Source organism: Patagioenas fasciata, chromosome 5 (assembly GCF_037038585.1).
Source record: "Patagioenas fasciata isolate bPatFas1 chromosome 5, bPatFas1.hap1, whole genome shotgun sequence".
NCBI lineage: Eukaryota > Metazoa > Chordata > Aves > Columbiformes > Columbidae > Patagioenas > Patagioenas fasciata.
This window is the reverse complement of record NC_092524.1, coordinates 1,463,429-1,481,710: the sequence shown is the minus strand read 5'-3', so window position 1 is coordinate 1,481,710 and position 18,282 is coordinate 1,463,429. Positions and strand designations below refer to the sequence as shown.

General features: G+C 65.3%; 1 protein-coding gene across 2 annotated transcripts; it reads left to right on the top strand.

Annotated features, from left to right (window-relative positions):
• Nucleotides 1-303: 303 nt before the first annotated feature.
• SPTB (spectrin beta, erythrocytic) lies at nucleotides 304-18,281 on the top strand. Of its 2 annotated transcripts, XM_065838891.2 has the most exons (36): nucleotides 304-459; nucleotides 4,038-4,235; nucleotides 4,317-4,468; nucleotides 4,762-4,935; nucleotides 5,031-5,122; nucleotides 5,200-5,280; nucleotides 5,371-5,486; nucleotides 5,699-5,811; nucleotides 5,890-6,077; nucleotides 6,159-6,276; nucleotides 6,869-7,027; nucleotides 7,104-7,406; nucleotides 7,535-7,685; nucleotides 8,115-8,985; nucleotides 9,062-9,199; nucleotides 9,278-10,037; nucleotides 10,113-10,315; nucleotides 10,403-10,493; nucleotides 10,567-10,713; nucleotides 10,824-11,087; nucleotides 11,243-11,458; nucleotides 11,536-11,625; nucleotides 11,727-12,002; nucleotides 12,428-12,558; nucleotides 12,809-13,013; nucleotides 13,095-13,469; nucleotides 13,576-13,820; nucleotides 13,903-14,041; nucleotides 14,119-14,203; nucleotides 14,304-14,500; nucleotides 14,606-14,715; nucleotides 15,024-15,102; nucleotides 16,743-16,906; nucleotides 16,981-17,154; nucleotides 17,232-17,274; nucleotides 17,996-18,281. In XM_065838891.2, exons 2-36 carry the CDS (start codon nucleotides 4,088-4,090, stop codon nucleotides 18,161-18,163), a joined length of 6,966 nt encoding a protein of 2,321 aa, XP_065694963.1. In that variant the 5' UTR covers nucleotides 304-459; nucleotides 4,038-4,087; the 3' UTR covers nucleotides 18,164-18,281. The 2 variants fall into 2 exon arrangements, with proteins under 2 accessions (XP_065694963.1, XP_065694964.1); XM_065838892.2 differs by lacking the exons at nucleotides 16,743-16,906; nucleotides 16,981-17,154; nucleotides 17,232-17,274; nucleotides 17,996-18,281 and adding an exon at nucleotides 15,192-15,287.
• The last annotated feature ends 1 nt before the right edge of the window (nucleotide 18,282 follows it).

Sequence of the window (18,282 nt, the reverse complement as noted above, 5' to 3'; positions counted from 1 at the left end):
TGGAGGACCCCCAGAGCCAGCTGAGGTGCATCCTGGGCAAGCTGAGGGCCAGCGGGGGCTGGCCGAGGTTACCGGGGGCTGCTGGGGGGCCAGCCGGGGTTACCGGGAGCCGGCTGGGAGGCCGGCGGGGCCAGCCGGGAGCCCCCCCGTGGCAGCGGGGCGCTGCGCCGCTCCGCGCCCGGCAGGTGCCGGTGCCGGTGGCGGCGGCGGCCGGGGGGGGCCGCTGTGCTGCATTGCGGGGCGGGCGGCCCGTCCCCGCCCGCCTCCGCCCGGCCCTCCCGGGGGGAGCGGGGCTATCTGGGCCGGGCAGCGCCGCTGGCCCCGGGCAGGAATGTCCCTGCGCGCCCAGATAATGTTATTTATATCTCGGTGTAGGGCGGCTCCGCTCCCCCCGCCCCGCTCCGGTCCCGGCTCCGGCCCCGGGCCCGCCGCCGCTCGTCCGCCCGCCGCCCCGTGCAGGTGAGAACCGCGGCCGCCGCGGGCGCCGCCGGCGGGGACCGGGATGCGCCGCCTCCGGGGGTGGGGAGAGGACCGGAGGGCACCGGGAGGCGCCGCGCCCCGGGGGGAAGCGGGGGCGCCGGGACGCGCTGCTCGCCCCGGGGACACCGGGTTTGGGGTGCGGCAGCAGGCACGGTCCCGGGGGGCTGCGAGCACGGGGCAAAGTTTGGAAGCGCTCTGGGGGGGCTCGGCACCCCCGTTTCCCTGCGCGGCGGGGGGCGATGTCACCCCGTGTCCCCCGGGGCTGCTGTCCCCGTGGGGGACGCACAGCTGCCGGGACAGACGGGGCGGGCGAGTGGCGGTGACTTTCTGGGGACACCCTGGGGACACTTTCCCCGGGGGGGGGCAACCCTGAGCGCGGTATCCGCACTGGTCCTGGGCACTCCTGGCACCGCCAAACATGTGCCAGTGGGACGCGGTGGGTGAGCCGGCTCCGGAGCTGATGTGGGTCTCAGTGGGGCATGTCACCGAACCCGCTTCAACCACCAGTTTTTAGCAACTGGAGTTACTGGGAAGAGTTTTCTGGCCGCCGTGCCCTTGGCCCCCTGGTCCCGGTGTGGCGGCAGCAGGATGCTCACGGGGGGGTGTTGGGACAGGGAAACTCATGCCCGCACCCCAGTAAACTGGGGGCCACCCAGGGCTGATTTCCCAGCTCCTGTTTCAGGGCAGCTTTTGCAAATCTCCAGTTCCAGGAGTCAGGGCACTGTAGCACCCTTTGCTTCACTGGATTAAGCCAATGAGGAGTATTTGAGGGGGTGGCAAGCAAAGGAGATCCCTGCAACCCCTGTGAGTGCTGGTGTGACCCCCAAAGAGTATTTCGCAGCTATCGAGTGGTTTTAGGGCCCTGGCTGGTGATTTTGGGGTAGGTAAGGAGGTGCAAGGGGGGCAGCTCCTAAGAAGGGAGTGGGGGCTCAGCCCTCGCCATGCGCAGGGGAGGCCTATTTATAGCCAAAAAATGTCTGTGGAGTGTCAGCACGTGTGTGTGTCACCACTGGGTTAGGTGACATGGGACAGTCCCGGCATGGCTGGCATCCTCACCACTCCAGCCCTGGGGAAACCCAAACCTTTGCCCGCTGGATGTGAGCGTGGCCGGGGAGCCCTGGCCAGAGCGGGACGTTGCCGGCCGGAGGAGCCGTGCCATGCCGTGCCGTGCTGTGCCGAGCGGCCGTGCCGAGCGGGACCATCTGCTCCTGGCCCTGGCCATGCGCCTGGGAGGCAGGTGGCTGTTGGGGGGCTGAGGGGATGCCCCCCAGCTCCTGCCCCTTCCCAACAACGCTGGGGCTGCACCAGGAGTGTGGCTGACTGCTGGTTTGGTAGAGATGCAAAATAAAAGCGTTAATTGGTGAAATGAAGGAGCAGGGGCGATGCCGGGTAGCGGGTGCCCCAGGGACCCATCAGTTTTCTGGAGGAGGTGATGGAGCAGCTACTTGGGGGTGTTTTGGGGGACCCTGATGAGGTCTCATGTTGGTGTTTTGGCAGCACGCTGCAGTGGCGAGGGCTGAGCTGGGGAAGTGGCTTGAGGGCGCCACGGGAGCCAAACCACCGCCCCAGCCGCCCTCGGGGTGCAGAGGGGACGTCCCCCAGGCCCAGCGGGGGGACCCTGGCAGCGGCAGAGTGCCAGCCCCTCACCGGGAAGTGCTGATTCACGGCGCTGAGCCGCCGGCCGGGGAAGGCGACGCTGCCCTGGCCCTGGCCGCAGGATGCTCGCGGTGGGGCTGGCGCCCCGACTCTCCCGGCGTTCCTGCCGCCGAGCGGGCGCAATGACACCCCCCGGGTGGCAGGTGCTGGTGGCAGCGTGGCTCTGCCAGACGGGGCTGTTTGGAAGGCGCTGGTGCGGCAGAGGGAGATTTAAAGGGTCGGCGAACGCCCGGGCTCAAAATGCACGTTAGCGGCTCCCTTGGGCCCTTCAGCTGCATCTCCTCCTCGGATGCTCGCAGCCATGGCCCTGCTGTTGTGGTTCTGTGGAGATGGCTCCGCCAGGGCCAAGGTCGCCTGGGTGAACTGGCTGCAGCTCCTGTGCTGTAGGGGTGGGGGGATCCCCAAAATGGGCTTCCCCAGGGGGTTTGCTGGGGCATGGGAGGGGGAGCCCGGTGCCAACTGGCAGCAGCACAGAGCCGGAGCATGAAGGGCTGTGGCCCTGCTCTTGCACGCTCCTGCTCACACTTGCGTGGCCTTACACACTCTCATCTGCCTTCTTCATGCAGTTGCATGGATTTGCATGTCCTTGATTGCACATGCATGCTCCTGCACGTCCTTGTTTGCATGTGTGTGCTTTTACATGCTCTGCACACTCCTGCATGTTCTTGCTCGCATGTGCATGGTTTGACACACTCCTGCATGTCCTTGCTCATGCATGGATGCTCTTGCACACTCTGGCATGCTCCTACATGTCCTTGCTTGCATGTGCATCCTGCATGCTCTTCCATGTCCTTGCTCACGTGCATGCTATTATGCACTCCTGCATGTCCTTGCTCATGCATGCACACTCTCGCATGCTCTGACACACTCCTGCATGTCCTTGCTCGTGCATGCATACTCTTGCACTCTCTGGGATACTCTTGCATGCTCCTTGCTCACATGTGCGTGCCCCAGCATGCTTCCACACGTCCTTGCTCACACGTGCACCCCTTTGCACGCTTCTGAACGTCGTTGCTCTCACACATGCACTCTCTGGCATGCTCTGGCACACTCCTATGTGTCCTCGCTCATGTGTGTATCCTTTTGCACGCTCCTTTGTGTACTTGCACGCTCTGGCACGCTCCTGCATGCGAGCGCCTCCCCTGCCACGGCCCTGCCTGCGTGGCCGCGATTAGGGTGCAGCACCAGGGCGCACCCCAGCCCTGCCAGCCCTGATAAAGCTCCGCCAGCTAATGGGGGGACCCTGGGGACCGGGTGGCCATGGGCTGTCACAGCTCCTGGGGACATGTGGGGTTTGGGGGTGCCTGGGGTTCCCCACAGCTCCTGGCAGCGTGGGGTGCTGGTGGGGTTCCCAGCAGGGGTGCTGGTTTTGGGGAGCCCCAGCCTGGCTTCCCGCACCCCTCGGGGGCCCCCGCAGCCTCCTCTCGCCCAGCCCGGCCTCTGCCAGCTGCTCACAGGCATTTTTAGATACCGGCCATGTCCTATCTGTGTCTCAAATGTCCCCGGGGGCGGGTGCCCCCCCCCACTGGCAGCTGTCACCCGCTTTCTGCCACGGGTGCCGCTGAAGCCCCTCCATGGCGCAGGCGTCGGGGTGGGTGTGAGCTGCTCCCACGGCCTCCGGGGCACCCAAATGTTGGGGGGACACCCAGGGTGGGGGGGACACCCCTGGGGACGTGGCTGGGGGTGCAGAGTGGGCAGCCAGGACCTGGGTGGGGACACTCAGTGTGGCACAGGCTCCGTGGCAGGGTGACCCCGCTGTGTGAAGCACCCAGGTGCCCCCCAACACCTGGGTGACGCTAAATCCCTCTGAGCCGCTTAACCGGCAGCTCTGAGCCGCAAATCCCCGGTGAAGCCACTGCGGCAGCGATGCCGGTGCCCACGGTCCCATGGCTCTTCCCCAGGGGCCTCTCGCCGGTAGCCGACGGCCACCCGGCCAGGGGACACCGGGACCATGACCTCGGCCAACGACTACGAGCAGCTGGAGCTGCAGCAGCAGTACAGCCGCATCAACGTGCGCTGGGACGCCTCCGACGATGAGCTGGACAACGACAACAGCTCGGCGCGGCTCTTCGAGCGCTCCCGCATCAAAGCTCTGGCAGGTCGGGGATGGGCCTTGGGTCCCCTCAGTCTTCCCGGCTTGTCCCTGCCGCCCGGTGTCACCGTGCCCGCTCTCGTTGCAGACGAGCGAGAGGCCGTGCAGAAGAAAACCTTCACCAAGTGGGTGAACTCGCACTTGGCTCGTGTCACCTGCCGCATCTCAGACCTCTACATGGACCTTCGGGATGGCCGGGTGCTCATCAAGCTGCTGGAGGTGCTGTCAGGAGAGCTTCTGGTAGGACTTCCATCCCACTGGGGGTACACGGGGACCCACATCATGCCATGTCCCATCACACCTTGTTGTGTCCCACCATGCCATGCCCCACCGTGCCATGCCATTGCCATGTCCCACTACACCATACCGTGTGCCACCACACCATGTCCCACCAGCTCTGGTGCTTCACCACGGTGGTTGACGTTGGCACTGACCGAGGCTCCAGCAGGGCTGGGTGGCAGCAGGGGTGTCCCTGGGCAGGGGTGGGGGTGCCCAGCATGAAGGGGAGGGTGCTGAGCGCTACCATGCTCCAGCCCAAGCCCACCAAGGGCCGGATGCGGATCCACTGCCTGGAGAACGTGGACAAGGCGCTGCAGTTCCTGAAGGAGCAGCGGGTGCACCTGGAGAACATGGGGTCCCACGACATCGTGGATGGGAACCACCGCCTCGTCCTCGGCCTCATCTGGACCATCATCCTCCGCTTCCAGGTGGGTGGGGGCCACCCCTCAGCTCAGCACCCCGTGGCTCATTCCCTCCTCTGTGGGTGTCCTCCCTTGACCCCACGATGTCCTTGTGTCCCCAGATCCAGGACATCATCGTGGAGACACAGGAGGGCCGGGAGACGCGCTCTGCCAGAGATGCGCTGCTGCTCTGGTGCCAGATGAAGACAGCGGGGTAGGTGGTGGGACCCGCACCCCATCAGGTCCCCAGGGTCCCCAGAGGGTGACGGCGACACCCTGTCCCCATCGCAGGTACCCCCACGTGAACGTCACCAACTTCACCTCGAGCTGGAAGGACGGGCTGGCTTTCAACGCCCTCATCCACAAGCACAGGTAGATGGCACTGCAGTGAACACTGGCATGCTGGTGGTACCGGGGATGTCCCATAGTGTGTCACCACCATCCCGCACCCTTTGTCCCCAGGCCTGAGCTGGTTGACTTCCAAAACCTGACCAAATCCAACGCCCGCCACAACCTGGAGCACGCGTTCAGCGTGGCCGAGCGGCACCTGGGCATCACCCCGCTCCTCGACCCTGAAGGTGAGGCTGCTGCTGCCCGCCCTCCTGCCTCAGTTTCCCCATTGCGTCCTGGGACATGTCCAGGAGCTGTGGAGAGACCAGGAGGTTTCCATCCTGTGGAAGTGGGTCTGGGTGGGAGCAAGGGGGGACCTCATGAGGCCGTGGTGACCCGATGCCAGCGGGGTGACACAGAGGCCAGGTCAGGACTGACACCTCTTGTCCACGCCGGGCAGATGTGTTCACGGAGAACCCCGATGAAAAGTCCATCATCACCTACGTGGTGGCTTTCTACCACTACTTCTCCAAGATGAAGGTGCTGGAGGTGGAGGGCAGGCGCCTGGGCAAGGTAAGCGATGGCATTGGGGTGTCTGGAGGGTCCTGCCGAGGTGCCGGCACACGGTGCTCACCGCTGGCCCCGCTGCAGGTCATCGAACACGCCAAGGAGACGGAGAGGATGATCGAGGGCTATGGGGGTTTGGCGTCCGACCTGCTCACCTGGATCGAGCAGACCATCATCTCCCTCAACAGCCGCAGCTTCGCCAACTCGCTGGCCGGGGTGCAGCACCAGCTCCAGGCCTTCAGCACCTACCGCACTGTGGAGAAGCCACCCAAGTAAGTGTCTCCGTACCTGTGTGGTGGTGCTGAGCACCCATGGGTGCCCCCCCAGGGCTGAGGTCTGTCTCTTTGGGGCAGGTTTCAGGAGAAGGGGAACCTGGAGGTGCTGCTCTTCACCATCCAGTCGCGGATGCGAGCCAACAACCAGCGCGTCTACACCCCGCATGAGGGACGTCTGGTCTCCGACATCAACCGGGTACGGGGCCCATCATCGCAGCACCCTCGTGGGTGGTGGGGACATGTGGCTGCTCCCGTGGCACCCAGTGACCTGGGGGCAGCTCTTCTCCCAGTATCTCCAGGGGTTTTGCTCCCCGGATTGTCCTGGGGCAGCTCTGGTCCTCCTCCTGCGGCAATTTAGGTCCATCTAAGAACAGATTTGGTTTGTTCTAGAAGAAGTATTGTCCATCTCCTGGGGCAGGTTGGGTCCATCTCCTGGGAGCAGTTCAGGTCCATCCTGGGATGGGTCCTGGGGCAGTTTGGGTCCATCCATCTCAGAAAAGATTGGGTCTCTCCTAGAATGAGTTGGGTCCATCTCCTGAGGGTAGGTTGGGTCTGTCTCCTGGGACATGTTTGGTCTGTCCTGGGATGGGTCCTACGGCAGGTTGGGTCCATCTCTGAAGGCAGTTTGAGTCCATCCTGGAGCTGGTCTGGTCCATCCCAGGGCAGATTGGGTTCCTTCAGCCACAATCCCCTGCCCATGGGCAACGCTGGGGTTCACCAGCAGAACAAGATGCGGGTGGGTAGAAGGGACACAGATGTCACCCCTGTCTGGTGCTGCCTTTTCCCAGGCCTGGGAGCAGCTGGAGAAAGCGGAGCACGAGCGGGAGCTGGCGCTGCGCAACGAGCTGATCCGGCAGGAGAAGCTGGAGCAGCTGGCACGGCGCTTCGACCGCAAGGCCGCCATGCGGGAGGCCTGGCTGAGCGAGAACCAGCGCTTGGTGGCCCAGGTCAGGCTGGGGACACCTGTCCCGGGGACCGGGATGCTCCATCAGAGCCTCACCGCAAGCTTTGTGCCGGTTGCAGGACAACTTTGGCCAGGACATGCCCGCAGTGGAAGCGGCCAAGAAGAAGCACGAGGCCATCGAGACGGACACGGCCGCCTACAAGGAGCGGGTGCAAGCCATCGAGGCGGTGGCCAGGGAGCTGGAGGTGGAGGGTTACCACGACATCCAACGCATCACCAGGCGCAAGGAGAACATCCTGCGGCTCTGGGAGCAGCTCCTGGAGCTTCTGGCTGCCCGGCGCCAGCGCCTGGAGATGAACCTCGTCCTGCAGCACCTCTTCCAGGAGATGCTCCACTGCATCGACTGGATGGACGAGGTCAAGGTGAGCGTTGGGTGCCACCATGGGTGGGGTTGCCTTGGTCCCACCAGGCAGGGCGGTGGTGGGAGGCAAATGGGGTGCTGGTGGTGGCTTTTGGGTGGCAGTGGGTGACAGCCGAGGCCATCCCACAGGTGCAGCTGGAGTCACCCGAATCTGGGAAGCACCTTCTGGAGGCAGAGGAGCTGCTGCAGACCCACCGGCTGCTGGAGCGCGACATGGCCTTGCAGGCAGAGAAGACACGAGCCATCAGCACTGCTGCCCTCCGCTTCGCCGATGCCGAGGGTAGGTGTACAGGGGGGTGGCCGGGACACCCTCCCGATGGGTGACCAAGAGGAGGTAGGGGGGAGACCTCATCACTGTCTACAACTACCTGAAAGGAGGTTGGAACCAGGGGGTTGTTGGTCTCTTCTCCCAAGTAGCAAGTGACAGGACAAGAGGAAATGGCCTTGAGTTGTGCCAGGGGAGGTTTAGATTGGATATTAGGAAAAAATTCTTCCCAGAAAGGGTTGTCAGGCATTGGAACAGGCTGCCCAGCACAGTGGTGGAGTCACCATCCCTGGAGGGGTTCAGACGAGGTTCTTAGGGACATGGTTTAGTGCTAGAGTGAGGTTATGGTTGGACTCGATGATCCTTACGGTCTCTTCCAACCAAAATGATTCTATGGTTCCATGACAACCCTGCTGATGGGTGCCCACGCTGCTCCCCGGCCAGGCTACCGTCCCTGCGACCCCAAAATCATCCGTGACCGCGTGAGCCACCTGGAGCTGTGCCGGCGGGAGCTGCAGGCGCTGGCAGCCCGGAGAAGAGCCCTGCTGGAGCAGTCCCGCTCCCTCTGGACCTGCCTGTGGGAGCTGGATGAGGCAGAGGCTTGGATCAAGGAGCAGGAGCAGCTTTACTCCGCCTTGGACTTCGGGAAGGACCTGCCGGGCGTGCTGCAGCTCCAGCGCCGCCACGCCGCCTTCGAAGCCGAGCTGCGGAGCCGGGGCGGGCGGCTGGAGCAGGCGCTGGCGGCAGGCGAGGGGCTGGCGGCCGTGGGGGGCCCGGCGGCCAGGGGGCTGCGGGAGCGGGGGGCCGCGGTGCGGGCGCTGTGGGCGCAGCTGGAGGAGCTGGCGGCGTTCCGCCGGCGCGGCTTAAGCCAGGCCCAAGGCTTCTTCCAGTTCCAGGTGGAGGCGGAGGAGCTGGCGGAGGGGCTGCGGGACGCTCGGCGGCGGGCGGGCGCCGAGGAGCTGGGGCAGGATGAGTCCCGCACCCGCGTCCTGCTGCGGCAGCACCAGGAGCTGCTGGAGGAGCTGGCGGCGGCTCGGGAGCAGCTGGATGTGCTGGCCCAGCAAGCCGAGGGTTTCCCACCGGAGCTGCGGGCCGGCCCCGAGGCACAGAGCCGGCTGGCAGCCCTGCGGGAGCTGCACGCCGAGGCGGCCGCCATGGCCGAGCGGCGGGGCCGCCAGCTGCAGGATGCCCTTGACCTCTACACTGTCTTTGGGGAGAGCGATGCTTGTCACCTCTGGATGGGGGCCAAGGAGACGTGGCTGGGGCAGCGGGAGGTCCCGCAGGCGCTGGAGGACCTGGACGTGGCGCAGCACAGGTGGGGCTTTGGCGGTGGTGGTGCTGCCATCCGTGTTGTGAGTTGCCGCCCGTTCTCAGCCTGGCTGTCCCCACAGGTTGGATGGGCTGGAGCAGGAGATGGCCACTGTGGCTACCCAGATCGCTGCCGTCAACCAGGCAGCCGAGGGGCTGCTGGCCAGTGGACACCCCCGCAGCCCCCAGGTCCGGCAGTGCCAGGAGCAGCTGAACCAGAGGTACGGTGCTGGGTGACAGCAGGGTGATGGGTGACACCTGGGTCCCCACTGGCCGTGTCACCCGTCTCTGCCCCGCAGGTGGGACCGGTTCAGGGAGCTGGCAGCCGAGCGTCGCCGGGCGGTGGGCTCGGCTCTGCGTCTGCTCAACTACCGCCTGGAGAGCGAGGAGACCCGGCAATGGCTGCAGAGCAAAACCCGGGCGGTCGAGGCCACCGCCGAGCTAGGTCGGGACCTGGCGGGTGTCCTGGCCACCCAACGCAAGCTCTATGGCATCGAGCGGGAGCTGGCGGTCGCCGAGGACCGCCTGGCCACCATGCGCTCCCAGGCTGAGCTCCTGGCGCAGGAGCGGCCCGAGGTGGCCGGGGAGGTGACTGAGCGGCTGGCGGCGGCAGCGACCGCCTGGGAAGAGCTGCAAGGAGCCCTGGGCGAGCGGGCAGCCTCGCTGGGGGAAGCCGGGCAGCTCCGGCGCTTCCTCCAGGACCTGGATGACTTCCAAGCATGGCTCTTCGGTGCTCAGAAAGCCGTGGCGCTCACCGATGAGGTGCCGGCGTCTTTGGCTGAGGCAGAGGAGATGCTGCGGCGGCACGAGGCCGCCCGGCGGGACGCGGAAGATCATGCGGCTGCCTTCACCGCCTTGGTGGAGACGGGGGAGCGGGTGTTGGGGGAGCAGCAGGACCCGGAGTACGAGGGGCTGCGGCAGCGGCTGCGTGGCGTGGAGACTGGCTGGGCCGCACTGGCCAGGATGGCGGACGCCCGGTACGGCTTCCTTGTCCAGTGCCGCGGCTTCCAGGAGTTCCTCCGCGACGCCAAGCAGGCGGAGATCCTCCTCGCCAACCAGGTGGGTGCTCGAAGTGGGAGTCACTGGGTCTCGGGTGACCCAACAAGGTGCTGATCTCTCGATGTGACCCCGCAGGAGTACACGCTGGCACACTTGGAGCTGCCGGCATCGCTGGAGGGCTCGGCGGCTGCCCTGCGCCGCTTCCAGGACTTCCGCACCAGCCTGGAGAGCAGCGCTGAGAAGGTCCCTGAGGTGGTGGCCAGCGGCACCAAGCTGGTGGCCATGGGGAACATCTTCTCTGAGAAGATCACTGAGAAGTGCCAGGCTCTCCAGGAGCGGTGAGTCTGGTGATGCGCCGGCAGGCAGCGTGCGGGCAGCGCGCAGGCAGCAGAGCTGATGCTGCCCATCTCTGGTCACCTCACCAGGCACAGGGATGTCACAGCCAAGGCGGAGGAGGCGGCAGGCTTGCTGCAGGACAACCATGAGCTGCAGACCTTCCTGCAGAGCTGCCGGGAGGTAAGGACACAGCATGGCTGGTGGCACCGGGGGTGTCCCCCCTCAGCCGAGCCCTGACACCCCTTGCCCGCAGCTCGACGCTTGGGTGGAGGAGAAGATGCTGACAGCACAGGACACCTCCTATGGCGAAGGTCGTGGCCTCCACGGCAAGTGGCAGAAGCACCAGGCGTTCATGGCCGAACTGGAACCCAACCAGGGCTGGCTGGAGAAGATCGAGATGGTGGGTACCAACACCACTGCCTTGGAAGTCTTGCTGGGTGGTCAATAGGTCTCCATGCTGGCATGGAGCCACGCTGCAGTGGCCAACGATGTCTTTGTTGTTGCCAACAGGAGGGGAAGGAGCTGGCGGGCCGCAAGCCGCAGTACGGCGAGGTGGTGGCACGGCGGCTGACGGAGCTGCGGGGCCGGTGGGACGGGCTGCGCGGCGCCGCCGAGGAGAAGGGCCGGCGGCTCCTCGAGGCTCATCGCTCGGCACTGTACGCCCAGAGCTCCGCGGAGCTGGAGAGCTGGCTGGGGCGCGCCGAGGAGGAGCTGCGTGCCACCGAGCTGGCCAAGGACCTCACAGCCACCAACCTGCTGCTGAAGAGGCTAACGGTGGGTGGTGGCACCTCACGCTTGCCGTTGGGTAGGGGTGCACTGCTCTTTCTTTGGGGCTGGGAGGTCTGAGGTGCCGGTTGTGTCCCCAAATGGTGACTTAGGGATCCCCAGCTTGGTTCTGTCCCCTGGTTAACGTGGCTCTTCCCCACCAGAGACTGGAAGAGCAAGTGCGAGCACGGCTGAAGGAGCTGGAGGAGCTGGGGTGGCCGGGACCTCCCCCCACGGGGGACATGCCGGACACGGCTGGGCAGGAGCAGAGGCTCCGGCAGCGCTTCCTCGACCTGCTGGAGCCGCTGGAGAGGAGGAGGAAGGAGCTGGAGACCGCCCGGGCCATCTACCAGCTGGGGCGGGATCTGGAGGATGAGACGGTGAGTGTCCTGCCGTAGCAGCATCCAGGGGCACCCATGGGCGCTGCGTGGTGCTCAGTGGGTGCTCTCCCCTGCAGATGTGGGTGCAGGAGCGGCTGCCCCTGGCGCGGTCGACGGAGCACGGCACCGACCTCCCGAGCGTGCAGCGCCTGGCCAAGAGGAACGAGGTGAGTCTGGGTGCAGTGTTGGCACCCACCACCCTAAATAGCCCCTTTGGGGACACCCACCCCATGGGTGACCCCTGCCGTGACACCCACCCTGCCGGCAGACGCTGCAGAAGGAGCTGGGGGGCCATGCCCCCCGCCTGGCCGAGGTGCTGAGCCGTGGCGAGGCGGCGGTGAGCGGGGCCGAGCCGAGGCCGGAGCTGGAGGCGCGGGTGCAGGAGCTGCGGGGGCTGTGGGAGACGCTGCGGGAAGAGGCGACCGCCCGGCAACGGCGCCTGCAGGACGCCAGAGAGGCCCAGCAGTATTACCAGGATGCCAGCGAGGCCGAGGCGTGGGTCAGCGAGCAGGAGCTGTTCATGGGAGCCGAGGAGAAGCCGAAGGTGAGGGGTGGCTCTGGAGGGTGCCCCTGGGTCTTGGGGGGGCTCTGTGACATGTCATGCTGCACTGGGACATCCTATGTCAACCTGGGCTGTGCTATACTGTGCTGTTAATCGTCCTGTACCACATCATGCCCTGCTATGACACACCATCCATCCCATGCCACGTTGTGTCATTACATGCCATGCCACTACATCCCATGCTGTGCCATCCATTTGGGTTGGAAAAGCCCCTCAAGATCACTGAGTGCAACCGTTCCCCCACCCCTGGCACTGCCCCATGTCCCTGAGAACCTCATGTCCGTCTGTCCAACCCTCCAGGGATGGTGACTCCAGCACTGCCCTGGGCAGCCTGTTCCAATGCCCCACAGCCCTTTGGGGAAGAAATACTTTTCCCTAATTTCCACTCTGCACCTCCCCTGGCGCAGGACGAGGAGAGCGGTTTGATGATGCTGAAGAGACACGTGCGGCAGCAGCGGGCCATCGAGGACTACGGCCAAACCATCAAGGAGCTGGCGGGAAGGGCTCAGCAAATGCTCTCCGCAGGTCACCCTGAGGGGTAAGTGTCCCCGCCATGCGTCTCTTGTCCCTGGGGGCAGCCCTGTGCCCTCAGTACCAGGGTGGGTGGGTGGTACAGCTGCAGCTCCGGTGGCTTTGGCCACTCCGGCTGCATTGGGGAGGTGGTAGCAGAGAGACACGGGGAGCACAGAGTGGTTCCCAACAAAACAAACCCCAGTTGGCACCACGGGCGGGTCGGGCGCAGCTTTTCCTGGGTGAGAACTGGGGTGTCTGTGTGCCGGGGCGCGCAGGGAGCAGATCATCCGGCTGCAGGGCCAGGTGGACAAGCACTACGCGGGGCTGAAGGAGGCGGCCGAGGAGCGGCGCCGGCGCCTGGAGAACATGTCCCACCTCTTCCAGCTGAAGCGGGAGGTGGAAGACCTGGAGCAATGGATCGCCGAGCGCGACGTGGTCGCCTCCTCCCAGGAGATGGGGCAGGACCTGGACCACGTCACGGTGAGGGTGCCGGGGCCGGTGCGGTGCTGCTGTTGTGTGGCTTTGCGGGGGAAAATTTGACTTTTCTCTCACCCTCTGCAGCTCCTGCGGGAGAAATTCCGTGAGTTTGCACGGGAGACGGGCAGCGTGGGGCAGGAGCGCGTGGACCGGGTGAATTTGGCCATCGAGGACCTCATCGACGCGGGGCACGCCGAGGCGGCCACCATGGCCGAGTGGAAGGATGGGCTGAACGAGAGCTGGGCCGACCTGCTGGAGCTCATCGACACCCGCATGCAGCTCCTTGCTGCCTCCTATGACCTCCACAAGTATTTCTACGACGGTGCTGAGCTCCTGGCCCTCATTGCCGCCCGCCGCCAGGAGCTGCCCCAGGACCTGGGTGAAGACGCCGGCACGGTGGAGGCTTTTCACCGCATGCACAGCGCCTTCGAGCGGGACCTCCAGCTGCTGGAGACGCAGGTGAAGCTTCACCCCGCCGCCGAGGGGATGCTCGGTACCCCAGAGCCAGCGGGATGCCTGGTGCTATCACCACCATCACTCATCATCCTCCACGTTCTCTGGGCAGGTGCAGCAGTTTCGGGAGACGGCGGCGCGGCTGCAAACCGCCTACGCTGGGGAGAAGGCGGCCGGGATCCAGGAGCAGGAGCAGGAGGTGGCGCGAGCCCTGCGGGAGCTGCTGGAGGCGTGCAGTGGGCGCCGGGCCCGGCTGGTGGACACGGCCGACAGACATCGCTTCTTCGGCATGGCGCGGGACCTGCTCTCCTGGATGGAGAGCACCGTCCGGCAGATCGAGACGCAGGAGAAACCCAGGTACGGGGGCGCCCGGCAGGCAACCCTCTGCCGGGACCCATTGCTGATGCTGCTGCTGACGCCGTCACCTCTCTGTCCCCAGGGATGTCTCCTCGGTGGAGCTGCTCATGAAGTACCATCAGGGCATCCGAGCCGAGGTGGACGCTCGCAGCAAGAACTTCAGCACCTGCATCGAACTGGGCAAGAAGCTGCTGCAGCGCAAGCACCAGGACTCGCCCGAGGTGAGGGCAGCTGGGGATCGGGGAGGGGGACAGGGACGGTGCCACCAGGGCCACCTCATGACGATGTCCCCTCACAGATCAAGGCGAAGCTGGTGGAGCTGATGGAGAAGAGGAAAGCCATGATGGAGACGTGGGAGCAGCGCTGGGACCAGCTGCGGCTGCGTGAGTGTGCCAGTGGTGCCGGAGGGGACCGCGGCTCAGCCAGGAGGGTGGTGGCAGGGGTGGTGACAGGGACCTGAGCGCTGTCTGTCCCTGCCCGCAGTGCTGGAGGTGTGCCAGTTCTCCCGGGACGCCTCGGTGGCCGAGTCGTGGCTGATGGCGCAGGAGCCCTACCTGGCCAGCACCGACTATGGGCAGACGGTGGATGCGGTGGAGAAGCTGCTCAAGCGGCACGAGGCTTTCGAGAAGTCCTCGGCCACCTGGGAGGAGCGCATCGCCGCCCTGAGGAAGCTGACGACGGTGAGGAAGGCTCAGGATAGGGCACGGCTGGTCCCCACTCACCCCTGCCTCAGTTTCCCCACCCTGTGTCCTTGCCACTAATGCCTTTGTCCCCTTCCCTGGCAGCTGGAGCTCCTGGGCGGGCGGTCGCTGCGTGAGGGGCTGGCAGGGGACAAGGTGACACACACCGAGGGTCCCGACTACCGCCTGGACCTGGATGGGGAGCTGGAGGCCGGGTAAGAGACACTGGTGCTGGGTAAGAGACGTCAGTGCCGTCCCCAGGCACTTGCGGTGACATCTTGGACAGTGGCAGCTTGTGGCACCCAGGTGCCATTTCCAGCATCCCTACTCTCAAAGAATTAAGTGGATTTTTAGCAATTTGCTCTTTCAGAGTATTAAATTGATGCAGGGAAAGGGCAGAGATGAAGGTTGAGCCCTGCCACACTGGGGCTTTCATCTCTGGGGGGATTGTGGGCGCTGGGACAGGGAGTTTGGGGTGCCACGCTCTGCTGGGGACACTGAGCCGGCTGCCTCCCTGCCGCAGGTCTGAGGAGGAGGAGGAAGAAAAGAAGGACACGAGCACACAGGACACCTCTCTGCTCACCACCGATGGACCAGAGCCGGTCAGTTCTCGAGTTTAGCTTTCTCCTTCCCCAGCAGCAAAAAAAACCAAAAACAAACAAAAAAAAGCATCACCCCGCATGTCCTGCAGCCCCCGTCACCGTGACCACGCATGCCGACACCTCCCGCATCCCCCCCGCCGCGTTCCTTGCCTTGAGTTGAATAAATGCTGAATGACCCCAAAAAAGGCCGGGCGGGCACACAGGTGCGGCACCTTCCCCCTCACTCCCGCTCACGGGGTGGCCCTGGGGTGGCCCTGGCGTGTCCCTGGGGTGGCTCGAGCACCCCTGCTGGCACCAATGGGTGTGCGGGTGTCTCCGGGTTGGGGTGGCAGCCAGAGCTGGAGCGTCTGTCCCCGAGCGGGCAGATCTCTGCCACCATCCTCTGCTGTCGACAAGGACGCACGTGTCCCAGGAGACACCCATGGTGTGGCTCTGGCCATGTGGCACCGGGCTCCCCAAGCGCCCAGTCCGAGGAGCGGGAACAGCTCTGTCCCAGCATGGAGGGGACATTGGGCAGAGCTGCCCATGGGCACATGGCAAGTGTGCTCCTGGCTGGTGGCCACATCAGCCCCACGGCATGTAGCCTTGGGGCATCATCACCCCAAGAGGCACCCTGCAAAGCATCATCACCCTTGGGACATTGTCACCCCAAGAGACATCATCACTGTATGAGGCACTGTCACCCCACAAGGCATTGTCACCGTCGGGGCATTGTCTCCCTATGGGATTGTCATCCTGCAAGGCATCATCACCCCAACAGACATCAGTCTGTGGGGCATCATCATCCTGCAAGACATCGTCATCCTGTGGGACCTTATCGCCCTGTGGGGCATCATCACCCTTGGGGTATTGTCACCCCATGTGTCTGCCACCTTGTGCTTGCTGCCACCCTGCTACCCCTGCCTGCTCTGCCTGCTTGGGGACAGGAACCCCTTCTGCCTCTTCTACCTGCTTGGGGACACGAGCATCTTCTGGCTCCTTGGGGACAAGATCACTTTCGCCTGCCTGGGGACAGGACCTCTGAGATCATTTCTGCCTGCTTGGGGACACAGGCGTCTTCTGGCTCCTTGGGGACATGGTCCAACTCTGCCTGCTTGGGGACATGGGCATCTTCTGGCTCCTTGGGGACAGGGTCCCCATCTGCCTGCCTGGGGACATCAGCATCTTCTGGCTCCTTGGGGACTTTGTCCAGCTGCCTGCTTGGGGACATGGGCATCTTCTGGCTCCTTGGGGACAGGGTCCATTTCTGCCTGCTCGGGGACACAGCCACTTTCACCTGCTTGGGGACACAATCCTTTCCTGCCTGCCTGCTTGGGGACATGGTCACCTCCCAGCTGCCAGGGACAGTGTCCCTCCTCCTGTCCCTCTCGGCAGGAGCTCTGCATGGTGTGGCAGACGCGGCTGCGGGGGGCTGGGGACATCCCTGGCTGCAGGAGGAGGGGACAGCCGCCCCACTTCCCCTATGGTGGCTCCGGTGGGGTCACTGTCACCGAGCACGGGGGGTGACCCACCCCTTGCTGATGCCCACCGCCAGGCCACCAGCTGGGGACACAGATCCACGTGTGGGGAAGGGGCAGGACCCCAGGATGTGGCTTCGGGCAGTGACACCGGGGTGTAACACGGCTGTTGCTTTGCGGCAGCCGGCGCAGACGTTGGGCGATGAGGAACTGGTGTCACCACGGCCACCGCGGGAGGAGCCGGAGGAGCCGGCCACGCTGCCGGCCCGTTCCTGCGGCGTCCAGCTCGAGGGCTACCTGGGCCGCAAGCACGACCTGGAGGCGGCCACCAAACGGGCGTCCAACCGGTAGGCATGGTGACGGCGGCGGCAGCGGCATGGGGGACGCACGGGGGTGACGGGGCCGCTGCGGTTGGTGGCAGGTCCTGGAGCACGCGGTACTGCGTCCTGCGCGGCGGCCAGCTCGCCTTCTTCAAGGACGCCAAGAGCCGGGCGCTGGGGCTGCCGTGCCATGGCGAGGAGCCCCTGGGGCTGCGGGACGCGCTGTGCGAGGTGGCCCTGGGCTACAAGAAGAAGAAGCACGTCTTCAAGCTCAGGTGAGGTCACAGCGCAGCACCGGGGGACGTGGCACGGGGTGGCACGCGCCTCAGTGGCACCTGCACTCTGTCCCCAGGCTCAGCAATGGCAGCGAGTGGCTCTTCCATGGCAAGGATGAGGTGAGGGATGTCCCAGGTGGACGTGACGGGGACAGTGGTGCCCAGGAGGCGACATGGCAGGGCTGGAGATGCCAAGGGGACAGAAGGGACCATGGGAACCCAGGGTGGTGCCTAGGGGGACAGAGGGTGGCTGGTGGTGACCAGGGGACACAGGGTGGTCAGTGGGGACACGGGTTGGCTAGAGATGCCCAGGGGGGACACAGCAGTGCTGGAGATGCCCAGGGGACAGAGGGGGACAGGGGAACCCAGGGCAGTGCCCAGGAGGACACAGGGTGGCCAGTGGTGCCCAAGGGGACAGAGGGTGGCTGGTGGTTCATAGGGGACACAGAGGAGACTAACAGTGCCCAGAGGGACGCAGGGTGGTCAGTGGGGACATGAGGTGGCCAGAGATGCCCCGGGGGATACAGAGGGCACCAGTGCTGCCCAAGGGGATGCAGGGTGGCTGGTGGTGCCCAGGGAACATGGGGGTTGGCCAGAGAAGTGCAGGGGGACAGAGGGTGGCTGGAGGTCCCCAGGGAAGACTGGTGATACCCAGGGGACATGGGGGTGGCCAAAGATGTGCAGTGGGGACACAGGATGACCCATAGTGCCCAGTGGCACACAGGGTGGCTGGGGAAGTTGTGGGGCAGCTGCTATCACCCAGGGGCGACAGGGTGGCTGGGAAGGTGACGGGGGTACCATGGGAGCCCCCCTGAGCCTGTCCCTGTCCCTGTCCCCGCAGGAGGAGCTGCAGGCCTGGCTGCAGGGGCTGAGCGCGGCAATAACCGAGTGCCGGAGCGGGTGGGGGAAGGCGCAGAGCCTCCCGCTGCCGCCCCCGGCCCCCCCCGAGCCCCTCCTGCCCCGCAAGGACAAGGAGAAACGGTTCAGCTTCTTCCCAAAAAAGAAATAACCCCCGCCAAGGTGGGGGACCTGTCACACCGGTGGTGTCCGCAGCCACGTGTGCGGAGGGACCCGCGTGTGCGCGTCCATGGGGACAGCTCGATCTATAGGGGCAGGTGCCGTGTGGGT

What these genes read in the sequence shown, in the direction of transcription:
- SPTB (XM_065838891.2), top strand. Translation starts at nt 4,088, where the DNA reads ATGACCTCGGCCAACGACTACGAGCAGCTGGAGCTGCAGCAGCAGTAC. An exon ending in TCCGCAGGTCACCCTGAGGG is followed by an intron (nt 12,559 to 12,808) that starts GTAAGTGTCCCC and finishes CGGGGCGCGCAG; the next exon opens with GGAGCAGATCATCCGGCTGC. An exon ending in GAGACGCAGGAGAAACCCAG is followed by an intron (nt 13,821 to 13,902) that starts GTACGGGGGCGC and finishes CTCTGTCCCCAG; the next exon opens with GGATGTCTCCTCGGTGGAGC.